We start from the raw sequence: 25,619 nt of genomic DNA on the forward strand, positions 1-25,619 counted from the left end.
TTGCGCACAAATATCAAAGGATGAGATAAGATCTTCGCTATTTAATGACACCATGCTGATGTGAGCCATGTCACAGATAAAATGTGTAAACATTACTTGTGAGTAGTGTGTAGAGTGATCTTCCGGCTAGCTAATATTCTTCTAATAGATTATGAAGTCGGGGCTTAGAGTTGAAAGTAGATTTTTTTCAGGTTTCTTTCATGGAGGATACCAGAGGCTGCAGAGTCATCGGAGATCTTGAATCATTATTGTTGGTGATGATTGTATTTTCAGGGATTTGTTATTTAGGTGCAGCTGCTGACAGAGTTCAGAGGAAGTTGATTTCATTTTTATTGCACAACCTTAATGTTTGGAAGGATCATAACGTTGTCCTATGTTTTCTTGAATCACTTATTGATATGAGCGATAGCGGTACAAACAGGTTATTGGTGCGTTCAAGTTGCTTAGCTGGGTTTTTGATGAATTAAATTGTGATTTTAAGAGATTAACAGGATATTGAGACATATATTTTGAGATCAGTGAATATGAGTGCCAAGAGAACATGATTTCGTCAATTTTATTCATTAACCAGAAGACAGATGATGTAAATGATGGGCTTATGTTTTGATTGAAGCCTTCAGCAACGTGAATGTTAGTTTTCTTTTGATTTGTTGGATTTTAAAGATTATTATTGCGGCCAACATATATAATTGTGATAAGAATTTGATGGTGTAAAGAGCAGTACTAACAAAAGTTAGGGATTAGGATAATTTTTTATTAATTTGACTCTCAATTACTACTCAACATCCATTTGTGTTGCTTTTTCCAATTAGTTTTGTAATTTGTATTCAGAATTTTGACAGGTATTAAACGGAAAAAATTATTCCTGAATTTCTCATTGATAGAATAAGTTAATATCATAATGGTTTAGTTTAGTTCACATTCATCTCCATACGTCAGTCATATCTTAAAAAAATTTATGGTGCGACATTGTGACGAGGCTCGATTAACTTTCACATCCCTTGAGTGGAAACTTTTGCATCTCCGCGTGACACCAGTCGAGGCATAACATTTTCAACTAGAACCCAGAAGTTAGAAATGCATGAAAGGTCACAATATATATAACATATTATGTTAGGAGGAGACAAACTATTCAGTGACATATCTAATTGCTTATATATCAATGCAGCAATGAAACAGGCACATTCCAGTAAAATAGATACAGAATGGGAAGATACTTGCTCAGAGGAAATAAAAGCCGATATACATGGTCACCATTTCACTTCCAGAATCACGTGATTATTGGTTTAGGGGGATTCACACAACATGACAATATGACAAATATACAGCATACCTCAGTGTCGAGTATCACCAGCAGGGGGTGGAGGTTTTAACCAAACAACCTTATGACTCAGTGAATAGAGAAATGGATGCGATAGTATGTTTTCTAATATTATTGAAAATGTGAATAAATTGTGATCAAGAGTTCTTATATTATTTTGCAACCTTACCAAGAAGTGCACAAAACAACACAATGCAAATGCACAAACATCAAAATGAAAACAAACACAATACTCACCGTAAGGGCAGTAGCACAAAATATGAAGTGTGGAGGGCAAAAACATGAACGAAAAAGGCCAGGGTCTTACATAAACGTTGACAGGTTGCCAGGTCAAAGCTACTAGCTACCAAATAAAAGACATATTGAAATAGGGCTGAAATATTTAATTTAAATTAAAACTGAAAATAATAATAATCACACTCAAACAAATGTACCACGCCTTAAAAGCAGGTATCTTAATAATGAAAATAATTTCTAATATGATCACTAAGTATTAAATAAGTTAGGTGTAAATAAATTGGGTCGACCCAAATAATAATAATAATAATAATAATAATAATAATAATAATAATGAAAAGGGCGAACATGTCAGGAGGTATAATTCTTAAATATTGACCTTGAAATGTATAATCTAAAGGCTTATGTACCTCTTACACATCCAGTGCAGTCAAAACAGAATCTCACCAAATCATACTTGTTTACCAAATACCGAAGTAATCAGTTTAAAGGTATACTGCCCCTAAAATCCCAAAATCATGACACCGGAACTTGGGAGAGACATCGCAAATCTAAATAAAACCCAAACGGGTGAACAGACCAAAATAAGGTCGTTCAACCACATATATAACAGTGAGGCAGGAGAATGTCAAATATTAACACATTAGGTCAGCACACAACAGAACGTAACGGGTAACAACCGACAAAAGATAAGAGGGACGTCACTATCTGTCACCCAACACCACTATCAAGATTGTGAGATAAGAGAGGCAGTAACTAGTTCACAACAATACACTAATTGCGTAACTGACAATGAACTTTACGCTGGCGAACAAAATTTAATTGCAAATAATTACCCTAATATAAGATTATGTGACAGCTAGGAGAACTTATCATAGAAACAACATGAACAAAATGTATTATCTTAATCTATCCTAAAATTAATATCTGCCGATAAAATGATTAATTCAACGTATAAAACACAAGCACCTTAAATATGCCCACAATAATGAAATTAAATAAATTCCAGTTACTTGGATATTCGTTTTAACAGTTAATAATTCCTTGGTTTTAAAATAATTTTCCTCAGCTATAGTCGTTTACAAGGAAGAATTATTACATGTCAAGATATCGTGAAACAATGTCAGTGTGGACTTCAATATTGGATACCGTATGACAAGCAGTAATCCGCTCACGAAATAATATATTCATGGCACACTTCACTAACACAGTTCACATGATGAGGCTTCAAGTTCTATAAAATGTAGAATTTAATATACACAAAGCGATGTCAGGATGGAGATAGCAAATGTCGATCCCGTAATCGTCAGCTAAATACAGATATAAAAGTTGACTACTTACAAATGCAGTTCCTAGGCGACCTGCTAATTCTCAGTTCACTTACATTCACACTCATAACCCAATATATGGTTAACAGAGCAAACAGCAATCTGTAGGTAAACCCTATTTTAACACCTAGGTGATTCCGGGATCAAGGACTTGTCCCATGATAAGTTCTTTCATCTTAACAGTCTTCTTCACGAGATGGGAAACGTCCGCCATTGTGAAGCTCGGCTCAAGGACTGACAGCGGCGAGCACACTCGCCCGATCAAGCAAGAGCTACGCGCATGCGCGCACAATCGATTTACTTATTGAACAAGGCAACTTGCAGAAATAAATATATTTACATTGTCGATTGCACCAATCAACAGCAATTCCAAACAATGGGTGATATTAGATAATGTCTCGATACACAAGTAGACATGCCAAACAAATAAATAAATAAATAAATAAATAAATACTCGTAGATGTTTTCAAGTTGTAATTCCATTATGCCAAATAAATATTAGTTCCCATTTTCATGTCACATATTTAACTTTTTCTGAAACAATATGCTCTGCTTCAATGTTTCCTAAATAATAGGTTGAAACCTGGGGATAAGCAGAGTGAAAGGGTTAACAAGATTTAATTTAATTCAAGATACTCAAATCAAGTAGTCGTCATACTTTAACACTTGATCTCTTCATAATGGACTATGTCAAATGCCAGATCATCAACTACGTATTTACAAGTCAATAATCATAAATCTTAATCTCTCAAACCAAAGACTTTAACCAGATGGTTTTACAACTGTCTTATATAATTAACACCATTTTGAGTAGCCATTACGAACTCGACTGGGTCTCCTGAGAAGGCTGTTAGAGGGCATTCTTCGATAATATGCAGAACCGTTTGTCTTTCAGCACCACAACTACACACGGGAGATGGAATTTTTTTCCATTTATAAAGGGAGTCTGCACATCTGCCACAATTAATTCTGATTCGGTTTAGAATACACCAAATATTTCTAGCGAGCTCGAAACCTGGTAGCTTAGATGTGATGCATGGCATAGTTTGCTGTTCTGGTGTTGCAGAGGTCTTCCATAATTGCTTCCAGCTGTCATTCATGTTGAAATTACTTTCAGCAAGCTTCCTTGCATTATTCAACAGAGGGTGGCGAGAGCTAAGTATCTTCCTGTTAATAACAGGGAGGTCAAGATGTACAGGAAGGGAAGAATTGTTGCATATATTATTGTATACACTTTGATAAGTCCTAGTTCTCTTCTCATGGATGGAGGTGGTATGAGACTTAATGACGGCAGCCAGTATGTTGGAGTACATCTGATTGTCTCTGATATTAAACGCATGGTTTGGTTAAGCTTAGTATCAACAAGCTTAACATGAGCGCTGTTTATCCAGATTGGTGCACAATATTCAGCCACGAGATAAACTAGTCCAAGGGCAGAAGTCCGAAGTGTGGAATCTGTTGACCCCCACGCAGTGCCACACAGTTTCTGCAGGATATTATTTCTGGTTCTGAGCTTGGCGGCAGTTGTAAGATGTTCTTTGAACTGTAGCGTCCTATGTATAATGACTCGTAGTAATTTTGGATACTTGATATGCGAGAGTAATCTGCCATGAAAGTGAACTTTCAGTTCTCCATTTGCTTGTTTATTGTTGAGATAGAACGAAGCAACTACTGTCTTTGCTGCACTTGGCTGTAACCTTCAGTCACAAAAGTATTGCCCCATAGTAGATAAGTCTCTGGTTAGAATATCCTCGGTAACTTCGAAGTCTATGTGGCTAACAGCAAGGGCCCAGTCATCTGCGTACCCAAATTTTCTAGAAGTAGTCTCTGGCATATCTGCTATATATAAACAGAACAAAAGGGGAGCCAGCACAGAACCTTGTGGGAGACCATTATTAAGATTCCTCAGTGAGCTCGTACTATTACCAATTTGATTGCGATTCTTCTGTAATCGTTACCTACAATTTATCAGAATGTGCGAATGTTAGGAAGAGGTGTCATTGTGCACTTGGGAGAAGATTGGCTATTTCTAGGTGTGTTTCATATAATTTGTTGTTTAAAAATAATTTTTTCTTGTATTAGAAACAGATTTCGTTTTTCAGCCAAATTTTTTGTTATTTTTGGGTTTTTAACGTGTGAGGAGAAGAATGTGTTTTTCTGACACAACTTTGAAGAAATTTAGGAGAAGGGTTATAGGAAATGCATTGTTTTAGGAAGTCTATATCCTCTCCTAATTTAGCAATCTTGATCTTTAAGCCCATGTAAGAGAAGGCTTTATGTTTAGATTGGTTACCTTGTGCATTGTATCATCAACAAATTCAAACACTGTCCTAAAACCACGTTAACAAAAGACAAAACCAAACCCAATGCATTGTCCACTTCACTCAAGACGCATATAAAATAACCAGCGTTCTTACAAAACACAACATAAAAATTTCTTTTAGAACCAATAAGAGAAATCTTGATATATTACACAACTATAAATCATTAAATAAATCTAATGCTTATACTAAATCCGGAGTACAGTAGAAGTCCGATAGTCCGGCACGTTCGGGACCGGCCTGGTGCCAGATTACCGAAAATGCCGGGCTATCGGGCGGTACCTCTTACTACGATATAGGTTAAGGCGTACAGCGAAAACAGCTGTAACACGGCTTTTTGCAGTAAAATGTTGATCAGCAGAATCATAAGTTTAGTAACACACTCCTCTTTTCAAACGTGTTGTTTCTTATTGCCATTCCATAATAATGCTGGAGTTCATTATGTTATTATCTGTAAGGCTTCCTTTAACATTTAGAGTCTTTCCATCTACAAATTATCTTTTCCTTCTGTCGGCTTCAATTTTAGGAGGCATATTCTCATCTGTTTTTGAACGTGGCCCATACATTAAATTTTTGAAATCTGTTTTTTATCATATGGTTGGCTTTCCAGTACTCACTATAGCACACAGCCTTCTAGGTTGAATATTTCCAGAGATACTGTAGAGATATTTAAGTAAGTCAATGTATAACAAATGGATTTATCAGATACATTTCCACTATTTACTTTGAAATAATAAAAAATCACTTCGATTAGTTTCGACAAATATTGCATCAAATTGTTCACGAGAGATCATTATTAAGAGAAAATAACATTTAAAAAATCGTGGAATGGTGCCAGACCATCGGGTGTTCCGGACTGTTGGATGCCGGACTAATGGAATTCTACTGTATACAGATTCAAATGTAACAACTGCAGCTCCTCGTACTTCTGTCTCGCAAGTGACTTCTGTCTCAATCCTCCTTCGAGACTTGTCTCCGAGCTACATCTCATTTTTATTCATATCACCCCTTCTGTACCACAACCTCAATTACTACTTACCGGAAAGCAATGTTTATTCACAAAATAATGTTCCGAAATGATTTTCGTGTGAACTTCTTTGGAAGACTGGTATTTAAATTCGTCAGAATTAATACATACATACATACATACATACATACATACATTATCATTATAGACTGTTGTGCCTTTCAGCATTCAGTCTGCAAGCCTCTGTGAATTTACTAAACGTCGCCACAATCCTCGATTTGCAAATAGTGTTGTGGCCTCATTTAGTTCTATACCTCTTATCTTTAAATCGTTAGAAACCGAGTCTAACCATCATCATCGTCTTGGTCTCCCTTTACATCTATTACCCTCCATAGCAGAGTCCATTATTCTCCTAGGTAACCTATCCCCCTCCATTTGCCTCACATGACCCCATCACCAAAGCCAGTTTATGCGTACAGCTTCATCCATCGAGTTCATTCCTAAATTAGCCTTCGTTATTCTTGAGGACCCGGGGCTTGATTCCAAGACTCAACCTCGTCAAGACAACACTCACTGAGACTGTCTCCAAAGTTAAATTCATGGGGGAGATCTCTGAACTATTCCTGATTAAAACTGGCGTCTGACAAGGTGACGGCTCTCCGTTTTTTTCAACCTCGTCCTTGACAAAGTCATCCGCGAGTGGGAGAAGGCATTGAGAGACATGGGATACTGGTGCCCCATACGACTAGGACGACCCAAAGGCGGTATTGAGATATCATGCCTCGCTTTTGCAGATGACCTTGCCATACTGACAGATGAGGTAGTCACAGCCGTTAAACAAATTGAAACCCTTAGTGAATGTGCTGGAAAGGTTGGCCTAAAAATTTCCTTTGAAAAGACCAAGTTCTTCTGCTCAAAACTTGACATCCAAAATTTGAACACGACATATGGGCAAATCAACAGAGTACCACACTTCAAGTACTTGGGAGAAATACTTGAACCAACGGGAGGCGAGAAGGCTGCCCCAGAAAATTTGCTTACAAAAATTTCGGAAAGCCTACGGTAGGGTTCACAACATATACAATAAAAAGTGCTTGTCCCACCATGCAAAGATCAGACACTATAATACGGTAATCAAGCCCGAAGTCTTATATGCCAGCGAGACCCTTACACTAAATGGGAGAGGTGACCTAGAAAACATTTTAAAAGAAGAAAGAAGAATCCTGAGGAAAATTCTCGGCCCCCGAAAAACAGAAGGTGGATATAGACTGAGGTCACGCAAAGTGACAGAAGAGCTTTCCAACATTGCAGCAGACATCCGCAAAAGACGTCTGAAATTTTATGGGCACGTCCGCAGACTGTCGGCAAGTAGACTGACACACAAGATTCTCACCTACATAGAACATCTAAAATATATTCCATGGGTACTGGAAGTGAAGAAGGATCTGGAAAAAGCCTGGATGAACTCAAATGACACCACGGACAGAAACCTCTACAGGAAAAAAATTAATGGATGGAAAGTGCAACCAGAGAACGAAGTGAAAAAGAAGACTGGAGCTAAGTAGACAGAAAAATGAAAAAGGATCCAAGCAGAAAGGATGAGAGCTGTTTGGCAACTCAGAAAACAGAATTGTTAGAGCTTTGCGTGATCCATTGGGTCCATACGCACATAATAATAATAATAATAATAATAATAATAATAATAATAATAAATTTCACAATAATAAAAAATATGTTTAGAATTCCAATTTTGAAATGTTCATAATCGTACAACAATATTAATCCATGGGAACTGATTTCCAACGTTAACATGTAGTAATAATAATAATTATTATTATTATTATGAACTCAAGTTCCGAAAAATGTCCAATTTTAGTGTTTCAAGTAAGATTTTCCATGTAACACATATTACGTACCACAAGCACTTCAACGAAATCATAATAAAGTCAAATAAATATCAAAGTTTATTTGGCTTTATTGTACATTTCAGTACGGACCAAAATATGAGAATCATAACATGAAATCAAAATAGATATGAAGCAGAACTTGCGGTCTTGAAGGTGTAGTTGAAGTCTGAAAGCATGCTGCAATGGTCCTAGTGTCCGCCATGTCAACTGGCAGTGGGCCCGGCCCGGCACCATAAAGACCCTCCCCTAATGCTTCAGCTGCGCCAATCACTAGCAGCTAGGCCAGCCCCCACTCGCTTCCGCTCGCGGTTCGTAGCCGAGAAGTATGGAGATGACTCCGCGACTAATCTGGAGTGTTCCATCTTGCGATATCTCTGGATTCATCCAGCATCCGGACGATTCTAGAAGAGCCAGCGCAGGTATAAAAGAGAGGAACGACCGCCTGAAGAAGTGAAGAGTTCGACCGAGTTAGAAGTGTCGTGATTATCGGACTAGTGTGCTACAGTGCGGACTGTCGGCGAGGAAGAGAACGTGCAGCCGTGCGACGCGGGACCGTGTGTGCGAGTGTAAAACTGTGTAGTGTGAGCACAAGTGAAAAACGAAGGGAGAGAGAGCGCACGAACTGTGTAAGTTTGTGTTATGACCAACAGTTGTGTGCAGTCTTGTATAGTTTAGTGCGTAGTTAATAAATCTATGAAATTGAAGCTACCAGTCTTGTGTTAATTGATCGTACTACCCCGCCAACTCGTTACAATACTTATGCCGATGAGGCAAAAAAGAAAATTAAATGATTTAAAATGTTTATTACATCGGAGATGTTCCAGAAATAGGTCCAAAGAAGTAAGGCACTTCAGAAGGGGAATGAATCCCCTAGTATCCACTAGATTAACCAGGATCCATGTTTGAAGCGTGCTTCACAGCGAACCGTGAAATAGGCGTCCATTCACTCTCCATCTTCACAGCAGACAGCCTCTCTGCTCGCTTCAATAAAAAGAAGTTGGCTAGTCACGCCTGGGGAAGGATGTGTCAGAGAGCTGCACAATGGGTTACAGCTAGGCAAGGAAACTTGATCTACCTCCGGTAGAGTACGGTAGCTGACAGAGGCTTACAGTCAAAACAAACCTTCAGGTAGGCGCATAAGCAAGTTTCAAATGAGTAGTAACACATACTCTTGTATAGGAAAAGGGAGCAGTTCCTGATTTTAAATCACTTTAAAGATAATATAAGTCCTTATCTTGCAGCAAAATACCAGAAATAAATTTCTATGGAAATAAGTTCCAATACGAAAATGCCAATCAAAGAAACTATTTTGCTAGTTCTGTCTCACTTTATTGTCTATGAACTTGCTAGTGGGTAGCTCCGCTGCTTGATCTTCAGCTGTTCTGCACGGCGCTCCACAGCGGCCGTTATTTAAAACCTGACTTCTGTTCCAGCGCTCGACAAGAGCAGGTGTGATGTCGCTTGTATTGGCTGCCATTCGCTATGCAAGAATGATTTGAAACCACCGTAAGGTGATATTGAAAGGACGGCTTAGGCCTGTATAAATTGTTTTATATTGAAATTTGTTTATTTGGTAGTGTTTTAATTTGAACTAGTATGTAAATTTGGAATGCAACTTTATGCATGACTCAGAGTGCCTGCAGTTGACTATAATATTATCCTTGGGAATATTTTGAACAAAATTGTGTAAGTGAGTACTTCGGAATTGTTCATCACCAGTCTGGTAAGTGATCGTCTGGATTGATATTAACTCCAACAGACTTTATCCACACAAAGTACGGTGCATTCTTTTGCAGTGAGTAAAACGCCAACATGTCTACCGTCGTCGAAGCGTTAAATTAATATCTTTTTCTTTATGAGAGATGTCTTGTGTAGCACAACCTCAATTTACTACTTACCAGAAAGCAATGTTTATTCACAAAATAATGTTCAGAAATTATTTTTACGTGAACTTTGGAAGACTGGTGTTTAAATTCATCACAATTAATAATAATAAAAATTGTGTTCTGTCGAAAACTCATAAAATATAGTTGAGTCATGTACTGGTTCCATAAACATTCTTAAGGTTGTCCAGCTCCCAAAACTTGCTAGGGTTAAAATTTATATCGTACTGAATCTTGGTGATGTGATAATGATGGTACTCCAAGTATTAATAATACAGAATTGTTTCAAGCCTACTGGATAAATGTATTAGCTGTTAAGAATACTCTTACATTTATTTGTTGTAAGATGAAATTTTAGGTAGATTCATTCTATTTTCTTCCTTCTAAGGTATACTGAAGTTGCTAATTTTCTTAATATTAATTTGCCTTGTATTTTCATATATCTGGCATCCGGGCCTTGTATGCATTGTTATATCGATCTTGAAACCGTTAGATTGACTTATCTTGATCTTATCTGTGATATTCCGTTGCATCTTTCATTATTGTCTAGTGTTCTAGTAACATCAATTATTGATGTGGGCTTGTTATTGTTTGTGTATGTGTTTATTTGGTAAGATCGAAGGGATAAATTATTTTAATTAGTTTTGAGTTAAAAATTGGCACTTCAGTGTTCTTGCGGTATTGTTTTTTTTTTTTTAAAGGGTTCCCTCAATCTTTCGAGGCCTCAATTATGTTTGAAATGGTACACCAAGGTAAACTAAAATCTTCCTGTTATGGAAAAGGTAAATATGGTAATCTAAAAACCCTATTATAAAACAAGGGTAAAATTAATGTATTGGTTATTTCTGAAAGATAAGCAACTTTACTAGTGTTAATGACTTTTCTGTTTTTCTATATGATTTTATTAATCTGAATTTGAGTTTGTTATTTTTTTTAAATTTTAATTTGTAATTTTTTTAAAACCTTTACCCAATTACTTTCTCCTTTGATTTTTTCTTTCTATTAAATATCTTAGGTTGTTTAAATTATATATGGTGTTTCCGTTACTTCAGGTAATTGTTCTTTCCCTTGTTGGTTCTGTTGAGGTTCCTTTGACCGTGGTATTGCCCAGATTCCATCGCTTCCCAGTCATATGTCTTTAATTTATTGAGGCCTGCCCTAAGTGGTTGGCGTGTTTTTACGCTGCGTTGGCCTCTAATCTCTTAGTAGTTGGGTTAGCAATCGAAGACCTGGGCTGCGGTGTTGTGCCATCAGTTGCTTGATTGTCCTTTCTTCGGTTGTTGGTACGCCACAGTTTGGATGTGTTGTTCGGACTTCATCAGTGTTATAAATTAAGGTTGTAAATTGTAGCATACCAAAGTGTTTAATTTATTATTTGTTATATGTGTGCATATGTCTTCATGTTGTTGCATGGCTGAAGATGACCCAATATAAATGGGGTCGAAACTCGTCCCAGTTTTATAAGACAAAATACAAGATTATGATATTGAATAGATGGTCCCTTCTCTACCCTTTGATAGTGATCATTTGTCAATAAGGACCATAATGAAACTCATAACTTATGATTAGAGAACAGTGTAGTTGCTGTATGTCTGGCTTATAATTCTCAGTTTCAAATTCTTTTATCAGAAATATTTCTGTTGAAACTGCTCTTTAATCTTGCCACTTACATGAGGAAAGGAATATACTTTCTATTGTAAGTTGTATAATACTGCATCGGTGTGATGTAAAGCCACTAGCAAAAAAAAAAAAAAAAAGAAGTTGTATAATATACTTACTTGCGGCTAAAGATACATATTGATTAAGACTCCATAAAAATATCTATGCTTGTTTCAGTTGTTGTTAGGTGGTATTACCATACAGGAGACTGTAGTCTTGACAAGACAAGCTTGATTAATGTCAGTTTTATTGTCTTCTCTCATTAGGTCATGGCCATGCTATAAATGAACTCAAATTCCATCCTCGTGATCCCAATTTACTGCTCTCGGTGTCTAAGGATCATGCCCTGAGACTCTGGAACATTAAAACCGATGTATGTATTGCGATATTTGGAGGAGTCGAAGGCCATCGTGATGAAGTTCTCAGTGCGGTAAGTAACTTTTCCTTCTTTACTTCCGAAAGCAGTAATAGAGACCTTGAATGATGACGGTTGTTTTTTTTTTTTGTAGGATTTTGATCTCGTCGGTGATCGTATCATGTCCTGTGGAATGGACCATTCCCTCAAGTTATGGCGTCTGGACAAAGAGTCTATGCGGGAAGCTGTGCGGGGCTCCTACCTTTTTAACGCTGCTCGTAGCGTCCGGCCCTTTGATTCTCTCAAGGAACACTTCCCTGATTTCTCCACACGAGATATCCACAGGAATTACGTCGATTGTGTGAGGTGGCTTGGTGATTTTGTCTTGTCCAAAGTAAGTTAAGTATTTCAACTACAGTGGAACCTTGGATTGCGAGTATAATTCGTTCCGGCAACATGCTTGTAATCCAAAGCGCTCGTATATCAAAGCAAGCTTTCCCATAAGAAACAATTGAAACATGGATGATTCAACCATAACAGAAAAATATTTATTCGCATATCATTTCTGAAACAAAATATAACTTAAAGCAAATTAAACTGCACTTTACCTTACAACAGAATCATTGTTGGTATGAGGGAGACAAGAGACGACATGAGAAGAGTTACTGTGTAGCACAAATTCCAGTAACGGAATCACTGCTCTCTGTTGTATCACTGGAATTGTTTCCTTTTCATGCAACTTTAAAGAGGAACCTGTACAATGAATGTTGCTTTTGCCCTTTTTTTTTTTTTAAAGGATTTCATGAAAATGTGACTGCATTGTCATTGAACTGATTCATCGCTCGTACTGCTACGGCCTTATTCGGGTGGTGTTTTTCTACAAAATTTTGCACAGTTTCCCACATTTTTCACTTCTCCCGAATCTTATTTGAAATGAGAGATTTCATTGACTTTTCCTCCTCCTCTTCCCCGCGCGAGACCTCCTCCTGTTGTTCGCGATGCAGGTCCATCAGTTCGTTGGTGGACAGTTCCTGGCAATGTTCTTCCACCAGCTCTCGAATGTCCAAATCATTTACCTCCAACCCCATAGTCTTCCCTAAGGACACAATTTCATCGACAATCGGCAGCTCATTTTCATCAACAATCCCCTCACAGTCATGTCCAAGAACACAGTCAGGCCACAGCTTTCCTCAAGCGGAAGTGAAAGTTCTTTAGGTGACTTCATCCCAGGCTTTATTGATGATATTCAGGCAGTTCACGATGGAGAAATGATTTCTCCCATACTCTCGGAGGGTAAGGTTTGTTCCTTCGGTCACTTCGAAGCATCGCTGAAATAGTGCTTTGGTGTATAGCTTCTTGAAGTTCAAAATGACTTGCTGATCCATAGGCTGGAGTAGTCTTGGGAGGAAGGATCTTAACTTTAACAAACTTGAATTCCTCCAGTAAGTCGTCCTCAAGGCCTCAAGGCCTGGAGGATGAGCAGGAGCATTGTCCATAAACAACAAGACTTTGAGTGGCAGATTGTTTTCTGAAAGGTATTTCTTCACTACAGGACCAAAGACCTTGTTCATCAGTTCAACAAAGACACAGGGGAGGGGGAAAAGTAGGCATATGTGTCGCTCGTATTGTGAAACCTCACTCGCTTATCAAGTTGCAATTTATTTAAAATGTTTGCTCGTCTTGCAAAACACTCGTAGACCAAGTTACTCACATTCCAAGGTTTCACTGTACAATGTTCGAAAAAAATTGTTATTAATTCTTCATGATTAGATTTCTTTGATTGTGTTGTTCATTCATGTGAATTTCCTTCATTTTATAATTTTTATATTTTTAAATTTTCTGATAACTATGTGGCATGGTTGGCTGGTTTAATCCTTTCCCATGAACAATCTGGCAAAACCTGGAGTGACAATTTGCTCGTCGGGTATAGTTATGGAGTACCTTCACTAAATAATTTATTCTGTAAAAAATACTTTAATATATCAGTTTGAAATTTTGCAACAATGAAAATACAATATAATTATTCTAAATTGACACCATGAGATTGCCTAATTACACGCAGTTTGGTATCGTACATCAAGAAGCATCCAACATTGGGCAAGGTTATGGACTTGAAGTCGGTCTGAATTGCTCTTATTTTCTTGGTAATGCTGCAGAGAACACAGGACTTCACCCTGAATCCACCGGGATCCATCGGCTGAAGATTGCTGAATACACAGATTCTCAGCCATACGAATTGCAAACTATTTTACACTGAATAAGGGTGGAAGATTATGAACAGGCCCATAGTCTGAAATGGAATTAATTGGAGGATTGAAATTGACAATTATTATTTGTCCAAGTAAGCCTAATAATTTAACAGGAGATTTCCCTGAGGTTCGTCTTCTGTCCAGATTGCTTCCCATGTCACTTTTATGGTCATCCCTACCAATTTCAAACTCACTCTTATTCCATTCGTCAATCTAATTTGTAACAAATATCCTCTTTGCTCAACCTCTGTGCAACCATGTTCCTGTCCTAATGTGTTTACATTCAGTCACCTGTTTGTTTTGTCTATGTATGTATGTTTAGTCCTCAGCCCGAAGGCTGGTTGGATCCTCAACAGCTCCGCCATTAGCTGTCATAGATGGCCTAGGCATCACTGAAGAGGCGTACTAGGGAAATGAGGAGCGAGGTAGTTTCCCGTTGCTTTCCTCACCGAGCCAGAAGTTGCTATTACATATCAGTCTGCCAAGCCCACTGAAATGCATGCACCAACCGACCCTATGAGCAATATTTTCACACCATTCATAGCAGGGACTGGCTGCAGAAGGAATGGCATTACTAGCATCACTCATACCTCAGTCACTTTCATTTTGTCAAAGCCAAGGATAAAGCTGAGACAGATCAATGAAAGTAACAAGATTGCTCTAGCCCATACCAGAAGACATAGTGCACTGTAAACACTAGGTCCCGCCAGCAAAGGCATAAGAAAACATATAAAAACACTTTATTTTAGCATTCTCTGCAAGTCACTTGTATCTAGGAAGCGTAGGAAATTCACTATACAAACCGCGGGAGACAATGTCTATGTCTGGTACGATTTACTATGCAGTCTGCGGGAAAGAGTTAAACCAACCTTAGTTTTAAACCATGGTTTAAACCAGCTCAATTATTCCTGTTATTTTTTTTTTAACTTTCCAGTTCTATTCGTAGAACAACAATAACTGTTTAAACAATTATTACAGTTTACTGGGTGGCACTTGTGCATTGTTAAACCAGTATCCAGCCATTGTCAGTTGTACTGGTTCATATCCTTATTGCTTGTGTTGTGGTCAGGTTTCTAAACCAAAACGGTAAGATGAGCGGTAGTTTTGCTCTCCTTTGATGAAATACGAAATGAGAGCAAAATAGGCTGTAGAGCCAAGTGCAAGAGATGTGGATATAAGTTAGAAGCCAAAGTACAGAGAACAGCAAAATATAGAAAAATGCAAAGAAGCCAACAGTGATCATGAAGGTATGATATTAATTTAAACTTGATCTGTTATTTTAGCACAAATAGTTCCTTAGGTTTTCTCACTGTAAGACCCCCACAATTAAATCTTCAATAATGTTAGTTTTATTTTATTTGTACCAGGCTTTTTTTAACTTCTAACAGAAAAATACCAGCTGCATCCAAAGCAAGGTGCTAAAATTATTTATTGGGAGCTCGTTTTATTTTTATTAAGTCCTATTTTAAATGTTATATTTTGCCTTTTTTAGGTGTTTTGCTCAAATCCAAGTAACGTTTAAATTTTGTTAGTAAATTTTAACAAAATGAATAGTGTTTTATCATCCTTTAAATATTACTCGAGGACATATGACCATAAAATGTTCTCTTTGATATTTTTCCAGATACTGTCTTGCTTAATCAATCAATACTGATCTGCATTTAGGGCAGTCGCCCAGGTGGCAGATTCCCTATCTGTTGCTTTCCTAGCCTTTTCCGAAATGATTTCAAAGAAATTGGAAATTTATTGAACATCTCCCTTGGTAAGTTATTCCAATCCCTAACTCCCCTTCCTATAAATGAATATTTGCCTCAGTTTGTCCTCTTGAATTCCAACTTTATCTTCATATTGTGATCTTTCCTACTTTTATAGAACGCAAACAACATTTACATATCGCCACGCTCAACATTGGGACTCTTACTGAACACGGTTGCAAACTAGCAGCGATGCTGAAAGAATGGAAAGTGGACATTGCATGTATGCAAGAAACACGTTGGAAAGGCCACAAATCTCGTGACATCGGAGATGGCTATAAACAGATTTACCATGGTACATCCAACATGATTGGTGTTGCCATCATCGTCTGCACTATCCTGCGAGATTGAGTTGCTGATGTTCAGGGCTATTGAGACCGCCTTACGTCAATTACTATCGACATTCTATCTTCTCGGCTCTGTGTCTTCTCTGCATATGCGCCACACTCTGGCTCTGGTGACCTAGAAAAGGAACAGTTTTGGCAGGAGCTCCAGGACAATGTTTCAGCATGTCCTGAAGATGAGTTTCTACTTCCCTGTGGTGATCTTAATGGGCATGTTGCTTACACCAAGGATGGTTATAACTGCCATGGTGGTAATGGCTACGGTATCCGAAATTATGATGGTACTCAAATTTTTTATTTTGCTAAGGCAAATGACATGGTTATTGGTAAAACATTTTTCAAAAAGTGCATCAACCATCTCATCACCTACACTAGTGGTGACTATAGCTGTGATCTCAGGCTATTGTTAGATGTGAAAGTCGTACCATCTGACTGTGTGGCCCCTTTACATAAACTGCTCACAGCAGACTTAAGGATCTAAACATCATAGAGGTGGAGGAATAAGTGCTCCCGAAAAGATCAAGTGGTGGAAGCTTAAAGACCAATGCCGGGCTGAGTGGCTCAGACGGTTGAGGCGCTGGCTTTCTGACCCCAACTTGGCAGGTTCGATCCTGGCTCAGTCCAGTGGTATCTGAAGGTGCTCAAATACACCAGCGTCGGGTCGGTAGATTTACTGGCACGTAAAAGGACTCCTGCGGGACTAAATTCCGGCACCTCAGTGTCTCTGAAAACCGTAAAAGATTAGTTAGTGGGACGTAAAGCATATAGCATTATTATCTTAAAGACCAAAAGGAGACCCTAGCAGGCAGTGTAAATTTTCCTACCATCAACCTGAGTGCGATTGACAACATGTCGACCACATTCTTCAAATCTGTCACTGCAACTGCCACAGTAACCTTAGGTACAACAAAACGTAGTTCCCACCATATTGACAAGTAAACGTGGTTATGGGTGGCTCAAGTCCAAGAAAAGGTGCATGAAAAGAAGAAGGCATATAGAAACTGGGTTTCACAAAGGACTCCAGAGAACAGGGAAAGATATGTCATAGCCAAACGTGAGACTAAGATAGCTATAATACCAATATAAATGGTCCGTTGTTGGACATTATAAATTCTCCAGCTAACCCACTCCTGGTTGCCAGCGTTTCGCCCCCGTGTGCCAGGCTGGGCTCATCAGTTGGCACCTAGCACACCTACCAAGACACATGGCTAGTGCATACCATGGAGGCCACTGCGTAGGCTAATTGTAGCCACCAGCAGTGCCAGTGCACTATGAGAGACTTTGTCTCACTACTAAAGATTGATGCCTGCTTGGCCATCAGATGCTATAGATGTTGATTCCCATAGGGAATCAGAAATAGTTGTGCCGAATGAGCAAATTTATAATACCAATATAAATGGTACGTTGTTGGACATTATAAATTCTCCAGCTAACCCACTCCTGGTTACCAGCGTTTCGCCCCCGTGTGCCAGGCTGAGCTCATCATTTGGCACCTAGCACACCTACCAAGACGCATGGCTAGTGCATACCATGGAGGCCACTGCGTAGGCTAATTGTAGCCACCAGCAGTGCCAATGCACTATGAGAGACTTTGTCTCACTACTAAAGATTGATGCCTGCTTGGCCATTTATAATACCATTTATATTGGTATTATAAATTTACTCATTCGAAACAACTATTTCTGATTCCCTATGGGAATCAACATCTATAGCATCTGATGGCCAAGCAGGCATCAATCTTTAGTAGTGAGACAAAGTCTCTCATAGTGCATTGGCACTGCTGGTGGCTACAATTAGCCTACGCAGTGGCCTCCATGATATGCACTAGCCATACGTCTTGGTAGGTGTGCTAGGTGCCAACTGATGAGCCCAGCCTGGTACACGGGGGCGAAAAGCTGGCAACCAGGAGTGGGTTAGCTGGAGAATTTATAATGTCCAACAACGGACCATTTATATTGGTATTATAAATTTACTCATTCGGAACAACTATTTCTGATTCCCTATGGGAATCAACATCTATAGCACTAAGATAGCTGTCGCTGAAGCTAGGCGCAGTCACTATAATGACCTGTATGCAACACTGGATTCAAAGGAAGGAGAGAGAACTATCTTCCATCTGGCCAAAGCTAGAACGAAATCTACACAGGATATTGAGCGCTATGTGTGCATAAAAGGCAAAGATGGACAGTGATTACAAGACAAAGAGGACATCCTCAAACGTTGGTAACAACACTTTTAAGAGATTTCCAACATTGAGTTCCTGCATCCTCCTATTCCAAAAAGTATCCAACAGCGGGTCCTATCTCACACATCACACCAGAAGAAGTCACCAATGCCATCAGGAGTATGAAGAACGAAAAAGCGCCAGGACCCTATGATCTTCCAGCATACTTTTGGAAATTGCAGGAATTAAAAGAACCCGCGATCACCTGGCTGACCAACTTTTTCAATGCCGTAGTTGACTCTGGCTCTGTTTCCAGTGGGGCTACAAGCATCACTGTGCCTATCTTTAAGCAAAAAGGTGATCCAGCAGATTGTGCAAATTACCGTCCACTTTGCTTCTTGTCGCACACAATGAAGATTTTTGAGAGAATCTTTGATCGACGACTGTGTGATATTGTCAGCATTAGTACCAACCAGTGCAGATTCGTCAAAGGTGCTTTAACAACGGCCACTGCATATTGCCTTCCTTGATCTTGAAGAGGCTTTCGACCATGTTGCACGTAGTGTGATATGGTATGAACTTCGTGACCATGGTGTACCAGAAATGCTTATCAATAGGATCAAGATGCTTTACATCAAGACCACAAGTTGTGTACGTTGCGCTGTCGGCTTCTCGGAGAGCTTCCCAGTGAAATTCAGTGTACACCAAGACTCTGCATTGTCCCCATTGCTCTTTGTTCTCGCCATGGACATAATTACACGGGACCTGCAATGGAGTGTCCCTTGGATTCTCTTACACGCAGATGATGTCACACTTTCTGATACCACCAGAAGTGGATTGCAGCGTCAAGTTGAAGATTAGAACAGCCATCTCTCACAGTATGATCTTAGACTGAACAAAAAGAAGACCAAATACCTGGAAACCATCCCAAGCAACGGCTCAATTCAAGTTGATGGAGAGACCTTAAAAGAGACCGTAAGCTTCAGGTATCTAGGACCTCACCTACAGACTGATGGTGGGATACGTGGTGAATTGTGTAGTAGGATGCAGGCAGCATGCATGAGATGGAGGGAAGTCACAGGCATACTCTGTGACAGAAGGATGCCACTACATCTGAAGTCCAAAATATACCGCATGGTAGTACGTCCTGTTGCTGTATACAGTGTTGAATGTCGACCAGCTGACAAAGCTACAGAGCGCCAATTACACACACCATGGAAATGTGCATGCTCCATTGGTCGATGGGCATCACACTCCTTCATCATGTCAAAAATGATACTGTCCACCAGCAAATGGGTATTGAACCCATCACGGAGAAGGCACGGGTAAAACGTCTCCAATGGTATGATCATGTCTTGCATGCTGCACCTGGAACAGTACCCAATTTCACCCACACCTTTGAAATTAATGGGCAACGACAACACTCACGTTCAACGCAGCGCTGGCATGACACAGTGAATGTTGATATGAAGACTCTGGACTTAAGACCGCATGATGCACAAGACCGTGCAAAATGGCGAGCCAAGATTAGATCATCGCACCCTGCACCAGCGGGAAAACACTAGGAGGAAAGAAGAAGAAGAAGACTGTCTTGCCTAGAAACTGTGTATCGACAACCACCAAAATATTACCAGACCCCTTTTTATGTAAGAAAAAGAAAGTGTCTTCATCTTCTCTTCATTGGATCTATTTGTCATGAATTTCACATCTGAAGAGAAACATTTACTAGATTTGCAGTTAGCTCGATATGTATATGCTTTCAATACTACATTTCAGAGTGTGAGACACACTCGGTTTAACTATTACATCCCGGGTATAATCCTTCTAGTAGGAAAGAAAGTGAACGTTGTTTGCTGGACACTGTTCACGAGGAAGAAAAGCAAATGTACTTTATTTGTTCAATTCTATGGATACGTTAGGAAATTACACATATCAGAATACCTGGCATGGATAGCATCTAGTGGCATCAAGAAATATGTTCACTCGTAACTGATAATACAGCTAATGTTTCATGGATGCGACTCTTGTTGGAAAACAGGGAAGGCATGAAAATGATAATCTATGACTGTTCAGATCATAAAATGAAGTTAATGTTGGAATTCAAGCCAACAAATTTGGTCAAATATTGGTTTATACGAAGAGGTACACAAACAGTAGAAATGGTACAAGTAGCGAACAGACTCCGGTTGGTTTTTAATGGTTATGGAGGAAATTGTAAACGAGACAAAGGAACATATAGGAATAGAGAGAACAAATTATTACTATTTGCAGGTGATATTGTGGCCTGGGGAATGATTAGCAAAGAAGTACAAGAACGACTTGATGCACTGAACAAGAAAATTGAAAAGTATGGAATGAAAATCAGTGCAGAGAAAAGCATGACCATGGTGATATTCAGGAGGACAAGGACAACTGAAAGGCATTCTGTAAGTTGGTGGTCTAAGCCTTAAAATTGTTGACAGTTTCAAATACTTAGGGAGTGCATACAAAGCTGGACATGGAGATTAGCAAGAGGGTGCATTCTACCAGAGTGTAAGAAACCTCATCTGGAAGTGTAAAACGATATGTGCAAAATGTATTATGCATCCATATGAGACCTGGTCAATGACAAGTAGGGGGGGAGAGTGGATTGCAAGCCAGCAAAATGAAATACCTAAGAAATATGATAGGAAGGGTAAAGAAAAAACAGATTGAGGTGTAGCAGCTATTTGCGCCTACACAATAATAATAATAAAACAATAAAATAGAAAATTATGAAATTAAAAAGAACAAATTTAACGCCAAATTCGCGTTGCGCATACTTCAAACTTGCAGGTCTAACGACGACAACTACGGAAGGATTGTGAAACGTGGAAGAAACCCTAATGAGGCCTTGAGATCGTATCTCGTTGTGGGGAAAGAGAAACGCGTGTCGACCACCCTTGAGTTCAAATGTATCAGAAATTAACGAATAAAAGTATACAAATTCAAAATAGAACAAAAACAAATGACATAGCCGATAACAATAAATTAAGCACATTTAAAAAGGTTATTTAAATAAATTTATAAAACACCGACAATATGGATAAACTTTAACATAGGAGTTGATGAAGATTTACAGTAAGGCGAACTCCAAAAAGATTTAAATTTATGTCATTTACAATTTACATAGGTTACACAATTCAAAACAATCAAAGAGAGTTGTCAAAAACAAGATGCTATGACTGTCTGTCGAAGAACAGTCATTGTGAAAAGCGAAATTGGTGAATTCGGGAATCTAGAGTAAAACTCCATTATGCGAAAACAAATTGCATTACCACCGAAAGTTACTTTGGATTAGAAAAGGCCGAAACACAAGAATCAATTTAAATGAAGTGAAAAGCAATAACATAGCTTTTACCTAGAGGGCCAGTGTCCCAAGGTGTACGCTCTGAGCAATCAGAATTCAAAGACCTGGACAGTAGACTTAGCTCTCACGAGCAGCCTGAAACTGGAAATCATACGATTACAAGGTAACAAATGAAAACACGGAATTTCCCTAGACCTCCGTATTCACCAATGGAAAAGGTCGTTACGTCTTATTGTGTCACGTATTCAATACATATAAAATTTAAACATTTAGGAATTTATTATTAATTCCATTTGCCCTTGATTGAGGGCATCACCAGTCAAATTACCTCCTCAAGGCAAAAATCAGGTACCTGATTAGTAATTAAATTATAAACATGAAGATACATTACAATGGGAAAAATTAAGCAACCAAGAAAAACTTGTTCACAGGTGATACAGTTAAACAGTATAAGTTTATAGACATAGTAGTCGGCACCAATGCGTAAAATGACTGGGTATTTTAGCAGAGTCCAGCAGTGGTGTTCCGAAGAATAATTGACGCACTCATTAGAAAATCATAGGAAATTATCAAGTTTATACAAATATTTACATTGAAACAGTCAGGGGAGAAAGGGTATAAAGTATCTGGCGTCAATGTTCGTAACATTAATTACTGCCGTTGGTTGAACGATTACAGGTTGACAGGCTAACTATACAGTAAATTTACAATATCCAATTGAACAGTTCAGAAATTACAGCTTATATACATATTTACAAGAGAGCAGCTTGGTGAGAAAGGGTATAAAGATGTCCAGCATCAAGTGCGTCCCGTTGTTTTAGTCGTTGGATGACGATTGCAGCATTAACACATCAGTAATAGCAGAGCGGTGCAACCTTAGTTTATAATCACGGGGCAGGGAAAAATATTCCATAGTTTATTTTTTATTTTTGGAATGTCAAATGAGGTTCTGTAGGCGTAGTCAAACTGAAAGTTGTCTGGTTGAAGTCCCGGGTTCAGCGCGGTTAATTTGGTCGGCGTGGACAGAGACTCAGTGGGTGTCACTGAGTACATGGTGCATTTGAATGGCAACAATGACGGCAGTTATTTGTTGATAATTGTATTATTGGAAATATGTTGTGGGTTAGAATCTTTCGCTTGTTTAATTTAACTTCAAGTAGCTTTGAATTTTATATGAAAACATCAGTGTGAGATGTTAGTGAGACTTTAAATTGATATTTTTCCGTAAATGGAAACATGAAGGACATCGGGACGAAGTTATTGTTTTTGTGCTGCTGGCCTGGTGAAATAGAATGGAGTTGCTTATGGTATAAACCGCAGTGAAGAGATCAGAATGTATTACTACAGAGTCAGAGCGTCGTAGCTGGGACGAGGCGTCTTCTTTTTCTGTCTGTGGAGAGGAGCCGTAATGGCGCGCCATGTTCGTGCCGGTGTGCACTGCATTCTAGCGTGTTGTCAAAAGTTGTGTTGTATGAAGTGGAAGTTATCTGTAATTGAGATGTTAATATTTCTTGGTTGCTTAATTTTTCCCATTGCAATGTATCTTCATGTTTATAATTTAATTACTAATCAGGTACCTATTTTTGCCTTGAGGGAGATGCCATCAATGAAGGGCGAAACATGTCTCGAATGGAATTAATAATAAATTCCTAAATGTTTAAATTTTATATATATTGAATAGGTGACACAACAAACCCTTTAGCATCCGACATTCAGTATCTTCAATACGGATAACAATGATTTTTATCAAAGGTTGTTATTCCGACCAATAAAAGTACATTTCCTTATGTGGGCAAGTTCAAGAGGGTTGAATTTATGAAGCATAGCAATTTCACAATTGGAAATTTACACGTGCCCATACAAGCTGCCTCAAAAGTTGCTTTCAATTTTAAAACAAATTAAAAAATATTACAAAAAAAAATCCTTAAAACAAGCGTTTCTCAAAATCAATTTTCATATTCTTTATAATTACAGTAGAACCTCGATTATACGTTCCCGGAAACTAAGTTTTCGCATATTATTCATTCAAAAAGCGTGGTCCCGTAAGCATTCTAATTAAATCACGTTGTAAAAATCCCGCATTATCTGTTCCTTGAAGAAACGATTTCCAGGATCAACCGTCCAGAAATTTCAGTCCCATCAATGCTAAATCCTCGATCACGCGTTTTTCATGAAACTGTATCTTACGAAAGGACGGCTACGGCGTACTTACAGATCATGATGTCGATGTCCCGTCATTGCAGTAATTTGAGGAATTACTGTACTGGAAAAGCAATTGATGGTGAACTTGCATAAGGGAACATCTTAGCATCGCATTCAGATGGTAAAATTTAGAGAATCCTCGGAAATCATAAAGCAGAGAATGCCCACAACAAATGGAAGGAGAGATAAGAACGCCTGTCACCAGGAGAAACGTTACGCAAGCACTGGCGCAGTGGGATGAATTTTTTTTTTTTTTTTTTTTTCCTCCCTAGGAGGAAATAGAACGACGTAACTTTACCTCGGGGAGCAGAATTGATTTGCCAACATTTGCAGTGTGTAGTTCAAGGTCAAAAAGGAAGGTACTAAAAGCTACAGAAAATAAGGGTTGTTCATAGAGGAGATATGAAGTAAATTTAACAGCCATACGCCGGTCCTCGAGGGTTAAGGAAGAGAACTGCCATGGCGGAAAAATGTTCAAGGATAGGGTCACTGTCCTTCTGTGTTCCAGTGCAGACTTCCTCCCCTCGTTGTACGAAATTTTGGGAAGCCACATTGTTTTAAGGGCATCAGGCACTTTCCCTGCAAGTACAAGGCATCTAAAAATTCCTGAATGACAGGCAAACTTTTTGAGGATTGGCTGGTGTGTCTTCAGCACAAGATGGCATGCCAGGACAGAAAAATACTTCTGTTGTTAGATCAGTGCCCTTCTTTTTCTGACATCCAACACTAAAAGCCTGCCTATAGAAAGCAAGTGAAATGTGATGGATGCTATTCACTCATTGTCAGTCACAAACTGCTGTGTCAAGTGTCAATTTGGTTCCTTCATTGATGTAGAAGATGAATGGGAGGAGTTCCGGCAATAGTCCTATGTCTGTACAACTTTCGCCAAATACATCACCATCTTTACTACTTCAGAGGGGCAGGATCCATTGCTAAGTTTACAAAAGAAGAAAGAAAAAAAAAAAAAAAAAAAAAGTGAAGCAACCTGTTATTATTTAGCTTATGGTACAAGTTAAGCCGCGCACAATATGAATTGTGTAACATGTGAAAGGAACAAATAATGTACAAAATGGAATACATATAAAAAGTCAAGGTAAAAAATAAAGTAGAAATTGAGAGAGAGAGAGAGATGTACAATACAGAAAATTAGAAAGAAAAAATACAAAATTGATGTAAAATACATAAATTAACAAATGAAAACTAAACTAGGATGTCCAGTTGTTGCAGCCACTGGATAGCCATTGTTGAAGCTGTCAGAATTTCGTTGATAGTTCCGCGGAAGTTTCTACGTGGGTATCTGAAGGTGATGTGTTGCATTGTCTGGAGTTCCTTACCGTAGTCACAGCATGGAGATGGTCGCAAGCCCCAGGAATGCATCACAAAGCCGCTTCTTCCATGTCCAGTGCACACTCTTGTTTAGTGGGACCCATACACTTGAGATGAAATCCGGGCAAGGATTACGTAGGGTCAAAGATTGATCTCCATTTGTCGGGAGCCTTAGCAGTCCATTTTTCATTCCAAGTTCGCAGTCCACAGTGGTTTTCTTTCATCAGTTTTTGAGCCAGTAACAGGGGAGGGTGTCTGGATTTCAGTCGGGTTG

At 38.7% G+C, this 25,619-nt stretch overlaps 1 protein-coding gene across 2 annotated transcripts in view; it reads left to right on the forward strand.

The window, feature by feature from the left end:
- escl overlaps nucleotides 1–25,619 on the forward strand; it is a 393,433-nt gene that overhangs the window by 213,517 nt on the left and 154,297 nt on the right. For both annotated transcript variants that reach the window (XM_067136192.1, XM_067136193.1), the window contains 2 exons: nucleotides 11,890–12,053; nucleotides 12,133–12,372. In XM_067136192.1, the coding sequence (XP_066992293.1) occupies nucleotides 11,890–12,053; nucleotides 12,133–12,372 (404 nt within the window). The remainder of the gene's footprint in view (nucleotides 1–11,889; nucleotides 12,054–12,132; nucleotides 12,373–25,619) is intronic.

This window comes from Anabrus simplex, chromosome 1, assembly GCF_040414725.1.
Source record: "Anabrus simplex isolate iqAnaSimp1 chromosome 1, ASM4041472v1, whole genome shotgun sequence".
NCBI lineage: Eukaryota > Metazoa > Arthropoda > Insecta > Orthoptera > Tettigoniidae > Anabrus > Anabrus simplex.